The sequence below is a fragment of the Chenopodium album genome, chromosome 1 (genome assembly GCF_948465745.1).
Source record: "Chenopodium album chromosome 1, dcCheAlbu1.1, whole genome shotgun sequence".
NCBI lineage: Eukaryota > Viridiplantae > Streptophyta > Magnoliopsida > Caryophyllales > Amaranthaceae > Chenopodium > Chenopodium album.
The window spans coordinates 40,767,007-40,776,049 of NC_137834.1; the positions used below are offsets into that span (position 1 = coordinate 40,767,007).

Consider the following 9,043-nt stretch of genomic DNA (forward strand, 5'->3'; position numbering starts at 1 on the left):
GCATTGGGAGTAAAACTCAAGGGAGTTTATGGAGGACAGAAGGAAAAATTTGAGAATGCGATTAATGAGAAGACTTTGCAAAGGCTGAGCTTATGTGTTTTTGGAGGGAAGATTGAGAAATATGAAGAGAAAAAGAGTGAGTCTAGTGAAAAAAGGGGAGAAAACACTATGCCCGAAGGACCTTGTGGAAGAGTCGAAGGATTTCAGCAAAGGTTCTTCCTGAAACCAGCATGGAAAAACCACTGGAACTTGATGCTGAGGATGAGAATATGACCGCTCGACAAATTTCTGAACTGATTGACATAGCTGATATTGTAGAAAAGCAGCAGAAGGAGCAGTGCAAAGACTTGAAAACAGTCTCAGGCTACAGAAGTTGGAGTTCCAAAAGAAACTCAAGGAGTTGGAAGACAAACTTGAACTATACACTGAGCAGCAGCAGGATGATAACAAGAAAATCCTTGACTTGCTTCACAGTTGATCCAGATTTCCCTAACCTACTTCCTGCCATAAACCAACCTTAGTTTATCTCACTATAGCCTATCTTTTTACTGTCTTGGTCATGAACAATTTTAAGTTCTGTTATGTTTAGAAAATATTTTGGATTTGCAATAATTTTTATCAAGTTAGGTAGGATGTAAATTTTTAGTTTTTAATGTATATTTGGAACTTAGCTTATATATGCATGCTACTGTATGTTATGATAGTATATGCTGTAAAGTGGAACTAATTGAAGGGAATCAGTCAGCGCTGCCTTCAGTTTCCCACACTAGATGAATTGCTTGTGGGGCTGTGGCTAGATGCTTAATAACTTGAAAATACAGGACTTTTTTATAATACCAAAAGGGGGAAAAGAAGAATCAAACTTGGAGGTGAAGTTTTTGTGGGTTCCAGTTGAGAAAGTATCAGAAATTTCTTCAGATATTGATGCCAGCAGTTTAGTTTGTTTTTATGTCTTGTTTTTATTATTTTTGTCTTTATTTTAGTTGTGTGTTCACTTTCTGTTAATAAACTAAAAATTGCAAAATACGCCCCTTCTATTGTTTTAACTTTTCTTAGATGTTTGCTTAAGTTTGTCACCATCAAATAGGGGAAAATTTTTTAAGCATAAAGGTTTTGATGATGATGAACTTAAACTTAAAGCAAACTTCGAACTAATAAAAGGATTTTCTAAGTGTATGACTAGAACAGGTGAAGTAGACCTTGGAGGTGGAAGAGTATCCTAATCTAAGAAGACTTGATGAAATTCTTTAGAAAGGTTAAGCAAAGATAGAAGAAGAGTTCCCTAACAGGAACTTAGTTCTCTAACAAGAACTATTTAAGTTCCCTAACAGGAACTAGAAGACATCAAGTTAAGGTGTTGACTTGGTCTACGTTGAAGACAACAAGTTCTGGAGGAACTTGGCCTGTGAAGTTCAAGTTTTAAACTAGAGTACAAGTGACATCAGAAGCAAGCCCAATCATCCTATGTTTATAGCATATTGGTGCAAAAGATTTATTTAGTTAATTTTTTATCTTTTAGATTTGCTGTAAATATGATAAGTATGTTTAACGCGTGAAACCTATTAGAAGCGTTGCAAAGAGCTTGGCAAATTTAATTAAATAGGAAAGTTTAGAAAACGATAAGTTTTTAAGAAAAATATTTTCTAAAGAGATTTGAGTCTTAAAAACTTATTATCAAAAGATATTATGATAATCTATCTTTAATAAGTTTTCCAAAAAGATTTTCTTTAAAATAGATTTACTTAACATCGAGTTTTGAGATTTTTTTTAATTAAACATGTTTATCTTTTTAAAAACCCTACTTGCTATACGAGCTAGCCTTTTATAAATAGTAGAAAACTCATTTCTTAATTTTCTGTGAGTTTATGCGTGAAGGAATCGAATTGTGCTTAATTGTTTAAGTTTTCCAAGCTTAAAATCTTTGTCATATTAGTTTCGGGTTTCATGTGTGGCTTACCTTTCATATACTAGGAGTCAAGTATTTTTTATTGGTGGGGTTCTTTGGTGAGTGTTTGAAACATTCTTTGCATACGGTTGTGTAATCTTCTAGTGTGAAGTTGAGAGGTAGTACTTAGAGAGTACGAGTAAATCTAAGTGTGGGACTTAGATTGGGTAGGATAGGGTCCTACTGTATAGCGAGTTCAGTGTGGAACTTGTAAGTAAAGGTATGTGTATAATAGGTTGTAACTTGTGTGTTTTTCCTATTATAGTGAAGTGATTTGGTTTTGGAAATCCCTTAGAAGGGTCGAAGTTTTACTTCTAGTTGGGCCCTGGAAGGTTTCCTTGTAAAACTTTTTGTGCATTGCAAGTTCCTTCACATTTTTGTTTACATTTCGCGAAAAGTAGCTACTAGGAACTCACATACAATTCACCCCTGTCTTGTAGTGTTCGTCTCAACTAACATTAAGTCCCCTCCCCTCATTGTGGTCCTCACCTAACTCTTCTCCAAAATGTGCCACTTGTTTATTAATTAGTTGTTTGATATTTAATTTTATTTTTGATTTAAAAATAAAAGGAATAATCAATTCTCCCACATTGATGGAAAAGAAAATCTCACTCATGATTTTCCCTATAAATACCCAAGTTGGGGTATGGGAAAAATCACTTTAGTAAGTTGTTAGAAAAGGCATCTCCATTGAGAAAACCTTTAAACACATATAATTACTCGAGTATTAGGTCGAGCTTAGCTAACCTCTAATCATTGGACCTAGTCGTGGTCGAGTTGAGGGTGGATTTCCGTAGGAGGTCTTTGCACGTGCGAGACTAAAAGCTTTCCTAAGTAAGAGCTCGGGTTACGAGTGAAGCACACGTCAAAGGTAATTAATCTTTCCATAATTCTTGTTCTTTAAGTTAATTATTTCTTGTGATTATATTAATTGTGAGTGTGATATTGGCTCGGGTTATCTTCCGCGATGAGTCAGACTCATCGAAACCCAACAAACTAGGACAACAAAAGCACCATCAAAATATTAATTGGGCCGATGACCAATGACCTTGAAATAAGATGATGAATCCAACATAGAATTTTCCACAACACCGTTAGGATAAACACCTTACACCAAGAAAGAACCACTCCATTTAGACATGAGTTTCCCGGGGAATAACTTCATCTTGGAATTGTAGAGGAGAACCTTGTCACCAACACAAAACTCCTTCTTTTCAATAAGCTTGTCATGAGCTTCCTTAGAACGAGCCTTGTTAATGCTAGCACAATTATATGCATCAAGTCTAAGCTCCTCTAGCTCATGAATATCCAACCACCATTGCTCTCCCGCACTTGATAAATCAAAATTGATTTTCTTGATTGCCAAAAGAGCACGGTGCTCAAGTTCCACCGGAAGATGGTAATATTTTCCATAGACAAGACGATATGGAGTGGTGCCGAAAGGAGTCTAAAAGCCATTCAATATGCCCACAAAGCATCATCAATCTTGTCCGACCAATCTTTCCTATTTTTAGCAACCGTCTTCTTAAGAATTTGACGATTGGATACCTCAACTTGTCCACTAGTTAGAGGATGATAAGGACGGACAAAATGTTGATGAACTCCATGCTTTGTCAACATCTTTTGAAAGGCATTGTGCACAAAATGTGAACCATTGCCACTTATCACAACAGCTTTGGGAACCCCAATTCTTGGGAAAATGATCTTCTTGAATAATTTCATTACCACCTTGTTGTCATTTGTTGGGAAGGCAATCACCTCAACCCATTCCGACACATAATCCACTGCCATAAGAATGTATTGATTCCTTAAAGAATAAGGAAATATTCCCATGAAATCATTTCCCTACAAATCAAATACTTCCAACTCAAGGATAGGTTGTTGAGTTATCTCATTTCGCTTTGAGATGTTCCCGATTCATTGACATCGAGCACATGACTTGACTAAGCCCCATGTATACTTGAAGAGATGCGGCCACCATAAACCAATTTGAAGAATCTTAGTAGCGATTTTAGAAACACCCATATAACCACCACTAGGATCCGAATGACACATCTTCAACACATTTGACACCTCTTCATCATTTGGAAGACAACTCCTTATCAAGAAATCAACCCCTTGTTTGTACAAGATGGAATCATCTAACAAATAGTGCCTAGCCTGTCTCTTGAGCTTCTTTCTTTGGTTCTTGGAGAATGAAGGTGGAAACTCCCCACATGCAAGAAAATTGACTAAATCGGTAAACCATGGGAGCTCTTTCAAATCAATGGCATACAAGAAGTCATCAAGCATTCTATCCTCAATTGGAGAACCATTTTAATGCACATAGCGGAAGACTCTATTTTAAACCATTCAAAATAAGTCAACTTAAAAGTTAAACCAAATAAAAGTAAAGTCAAACCAAAGTCAAACAAAGTCAACCTACAACTTGGAACCATTGTAGACCTTAATCAAAACCGAAACAAAACTCAAAACCTTTGCGTTAGTCTCACAAACAAAATATATAATATTCAAACCACATCATATAGTTATGGAAACTAAGCATGATTCGCTCTTTACTCATACCCATCATGAAAATGCTTAATCACCTGAAAAGCTCCTCTTTACTTTGTCCGCACTACTCGCCATTAAAAATGGGTTGTCGTAAGGCCAAGATAAAGACAAGGCCAACAAACACACAAACACAATTAGCAATGCTAAGTACATAAGCGTAAACAGTACTCACTAACATGCTTTCATCCTATCAACAAACATCTTACGTTGTTGCACCTGTTACAAGCATACATCATACAATAAAACCAACAATTGAATAAATAAATACATTGTTTATTTAGTTTGATTACGCATCAAACAGGTTTCCCACCAAATCCCTGCCCCAAAAAAATTGAGGTAAACTACACCGGGAGATAATCGGGTTGGCAAAATGTCACATGAAGTGATGGACATCCTGCTCATAAAATAATAAAAGGAAAATACAGCGTCCTGTACTCCCACTAGAAGTTATGGTTAAATATAAAACCCCATAACTACCCCTATGTGTTTATACTCGAGGTATATACGTTTCAAGAGTTTTGGTGCGTAATCTTTTTCACTTTACGTTACTTTACATATTATTAGACTTGGTAATGATTCTCAAAACATAGCGTAATCAATCATTATAACTCATTTAAGCAATCAAACATACCAATTTAATTCTTGAAGAATTAGTGACCACATAATTTTAACGTTGAACCCCTTTTAAACTAAATCAACGTTAAATAACTCCTTAAGTGCATAAAGCACCGCAAAATCTTATCGCTCGGTGTTTAGAACACCTTAAGTGCACATAGGTACCACAATATATTTTATTCCTGTGTACTTAAGACACTTGTTTCCCATGCTTAAAGCATTCATAAAATTATATTCCTTTTTATATTCCAATTCACCAAATTAAAAATTTAATTTAATTAAGCATGCTATCAATCATGCCAATTGTAATCTCCCATATTCATCTTAATAATAATATATATTTTTTTTTATTTTTACAAATATTTTTATTTCGATTTTATAGTATAAATTATTTTGATGTAAAAGTAATATAATTTTCATTATTAGTAAGCTAAAACTATTAAGTTTTTAGTTTAAATCATAATTCTCTTTTAAGTTTAGTGGCCCAATTCTTAAATTTTACTAAAGCCCAACCCACACAATTGGAAACTATGGCCCAAAAAAAACCCCGAAAACCCTTACACCTGTTTTGGGTGACTTTTTTGTCTCGAAGACTAGTCCAACCGCGTCTGTAAGTGCAAAACAACGAAGACTCCGGGTGGTTGGAGCTCTGCCTCTAACTATCAAGTTAGAACGCATTAGAGAATGTAAAAAAGTGCGAAAAGTAAAAGGAGATCTTCTCGGATTTCGAGATCAGGTGTTTTCTCTGATGTGAGAGAATGAAGGGTAGGTGTAATAAATGATTGAATGTGTCCAAACAAATGGGGGATATCTCCCTTTTTATAGGGTCATTGGGAATGGTGCCTTCTCTTAGGTCATTCTAACCTAGATTTGGTGGGCTGCGCCGTTTTGTGGCGTTTTAGAGAAGTGGGCCTTGAAGGCCACAACTTCGGCAAATATCAACTGACACGTGTCAGCTAGTGAGTGGCTGAGGTGGACCTTTCCAAGCTTGACACGTGTCCATCTCTGATTTTTCCACGTGTCTAGGGTATTTTTACCTTATACATTTGCCCCTCATTGGTATCACGTGGCGGGCCACGTGATGCCTATGACACGTGGAATTCTAGGAGTGGTTACCAGTAAAAAGCATGTTCACCTTTTGAGGTGTGACGAGGATGCCCCCCATTTTACCCTTCTATAAGTAGGGTTTTACCCCCCTCTCTTTCCCCTCACTTTGCTCAAATCATTTTTACTTCTTAAAGAGAGAAAAGGAGAATTCTAGAGAGAGAGACTTTACCCCCGCCTGTAGTAAATATTGAAGCTTCCGTCAGCGTTTTTAAGGAACACATCTGGTCAGCGTCTGTAGCTGTTTTCAGATTTTTCAGAGCTAATATTAAGGTAACCACCTCTACACTCTTCTAGCTTTTTTATACTTTTTCCGTTTTTGCACTTAGAGTTCTGAAATAGAAATGGACTTGTTATCCACACACACGCCGGGGGTGGCTTTTCTGAACATTTGGACCTGCTTTGCTCATCCCTGAATACCTCCGTCTCTGTGTCTATGCAGGATACCATGGCTAGAGTCAAACAGACGGCTACCAAGCCTAGGAGGCGACGCGCTAGGGAGGCGACGCGCTAGGGAACTGCCCGCCAATGAAATTTTTCCGGATGACGAATATGAGGGATCGGAGGAGCAGGCAGAATATTCTCCAGGTGGCACCCCTTCAACTCCTAGTGACTCAATCCTGGGGGAGTCAGGCGACGAGGACACTGCCTCCTCCCATGACTTTGATGGAGAGGAGTTAGGTGTCGGGCTCTGATCAAGGAGATATTGCGGTTGACTACCAGCAGCCGCTTAGGTGGCCAGTTTATTAAATCCTTTAGAAACTACGATGCTCCCTAGAGATCTTACTACCATGAGGGGTAGCTTTTGAGCATTTGCGGATGCACATCCGGTTGAGGTAGGCTGGCGAATAGAGGTTCCGCCTGCGGAGGCAACGATTGCCTAGGAAGATGACATTGACAACACAAAAAACTGCTTCGGCTGTTATGAAGCCTTGATTAAAGTCGACCTTCATTTTTCTCTCCACAGGGGAATTAAGAAAATTTTTAAGGGGTATGAGTCAAGCGTCTAGCAACTCACCCCAAATTCAGGGATTAACATACTAAATTACGTCGCCGCTTGTGAGTGTTAAGATTAAGAGCCAAGTTTTGTGGCCTTTGCTCATATGCACTACTTGAGTCGGGCACAAGGCGGGTATGGGGCATGGTGCACACTGACCACCCATCCGCAGTATTTGATATCCTTGGAGAAACTGTCCAAGTTAACCAGCTAGAAGGAGAAGTTTTACTTGATCTCCTCACCCAAATTAGGACATAACCGGTTCTTATGCCGGAACAATAAGGACCCAACATTGCTTGGGAAGAAATGCGCCCTCCCTCGCATTTCGTCTAGGGCTTATGAACAAATAATGGAGCCTAGGTTCTTTGAGACTATAACTGAGCCCTTGAAGGATAGGACCCATATAATTGTCCCTTAGACCTGGATACCCCATCCGGACTTTTTGAAGGATGATGCCTTCCTTTCCGCCTGTGGACTTAGCACTATGTTCAAACAAGGTAGATTCACTATGCATCTGGTAATTTACCGTCTATATTAATTCACTAACTATTTTATTGGCCTTTTAACCAACTATTTCCTTTGTTTTTTTGCAAAAGAGGCACTGAACATGTTTGACCCAAACAAGACGCTTGCAAAATCGGCTGCTCAGCTAAGGAAAGAGCAGCTGCTGGAGAGGAAAACCGCCTTGGGTGCCAAGGAGGCTAAGAAGATCGCGGTGAGACCGCCTACCATGTTTTATAGCTTTTTTGCTTAAACTTTATAATTTGCTGTCTGTAACTCTTTCTCTTAATTTGATAATTTACCGACTGTAACCCTTGCTTTTCATTTGCAGAGTGGGAACAAATCCATTCCTTGCTCTATCACCAAGATGTTCAAGCAGCCGGGGGATGAGCTGACCAAAACCCTGACTAAGACCTAGATCGTCCTACAACCAGGGGTAAGGGCCTTCCCTATCTACCCCTTCAGCCGACCTAGATCGTCCTACAACCAGGGGTAAGGGCCCGGCTGTGATGAAAGATCTGAGCGAGCTGCTGGGAGACAACTGGATGCTTCTACGGCTTCGAAGAGTGGCGAGCCACTCAATGTTGCATTCGGCGCTGGAACGACTGAAGGGGGAGAGTCATTACAGCTCCGAACTCAAGGTAAGACACGTATCAAACTCCTCTAGTCGCTTGACTTCATGAGAGTCAAGACTCGAGTCAGCCCTTATGGAGGTTTGATGGGTATCGCCTGTGCTGCTTTTTCACCAAGTACTTCTTTTGGTGCAGATGCTCCCTTAGGGCCTCCTGATGCGCAAGCATTTGCAAAGAGAATGGTGAGGTGTCTAACAACGCTAGAGAAGAATGCAGTGCCTGATGTGCAGGTGGTGGACTTTGACATAATCTAGGGCCTGTTGGCTGAGGTAACTTAGTATTCACTTAATACTTCATTCTTCTATATTTTAAAGTGTTTAACTAACCGTCTGACCCCCTTTCAGTCAATGCTCAGGGTAGACGGGCTAAGAGTCCCTTTCAGGCGGAAGCAAGACGAGGTAAATGATGCTAAACAGAAGGCCACTCAAGCTCTCAGCTCTGCTGAAATAGTAAAATAATGTGTGATGTTGAAATTAAAGAAGTAGAGTTGAAACAGGAGGAGCTGATTAAAAATTGATGACTGCTAACGACGCCGCCAACAATAGGGTGTCCAACCTTGAGCTAGAGCTGAAATAGTAAAATAATGTGTGATGTTGAAATTAAAGAAGTAGAGTTGAAACAGGAGGAGCTGATTAAAAATTGATGACTGATAACGACGCCGCCAACAATAGGGTGTCCAACCTTGAGCTAGAGCTG

General features: G+C 39.0%; 1 protein-coding gene across 1 annotated transcript; it reads right to left on the reverse strand.

Moving 5' to 3' along the window:
- Positions 1-3,403: 3,403 nt before the first annotated feature.
- On the reverse strand, positions 3,404-4,573 carry LOC145631623 (uncharacterized). Its single transcript, XM_081683745.1, has 2 exons — positions 4,534-4,573; positions 3,404-3,729 (listed from the first exon to the last, which is right to left on the reverse strand). The coding sequence occupies exons 1-2, from the start codon at positions 4,571-4,573 to the stop codon at positions 3,404-3,406; spliced, it is 366 nt and encodes a 121-aa protein (XP_081539871.1).
- Between the last annotated feature and the right edge of the window lie 4,470 nt (positions 4,574-9,043).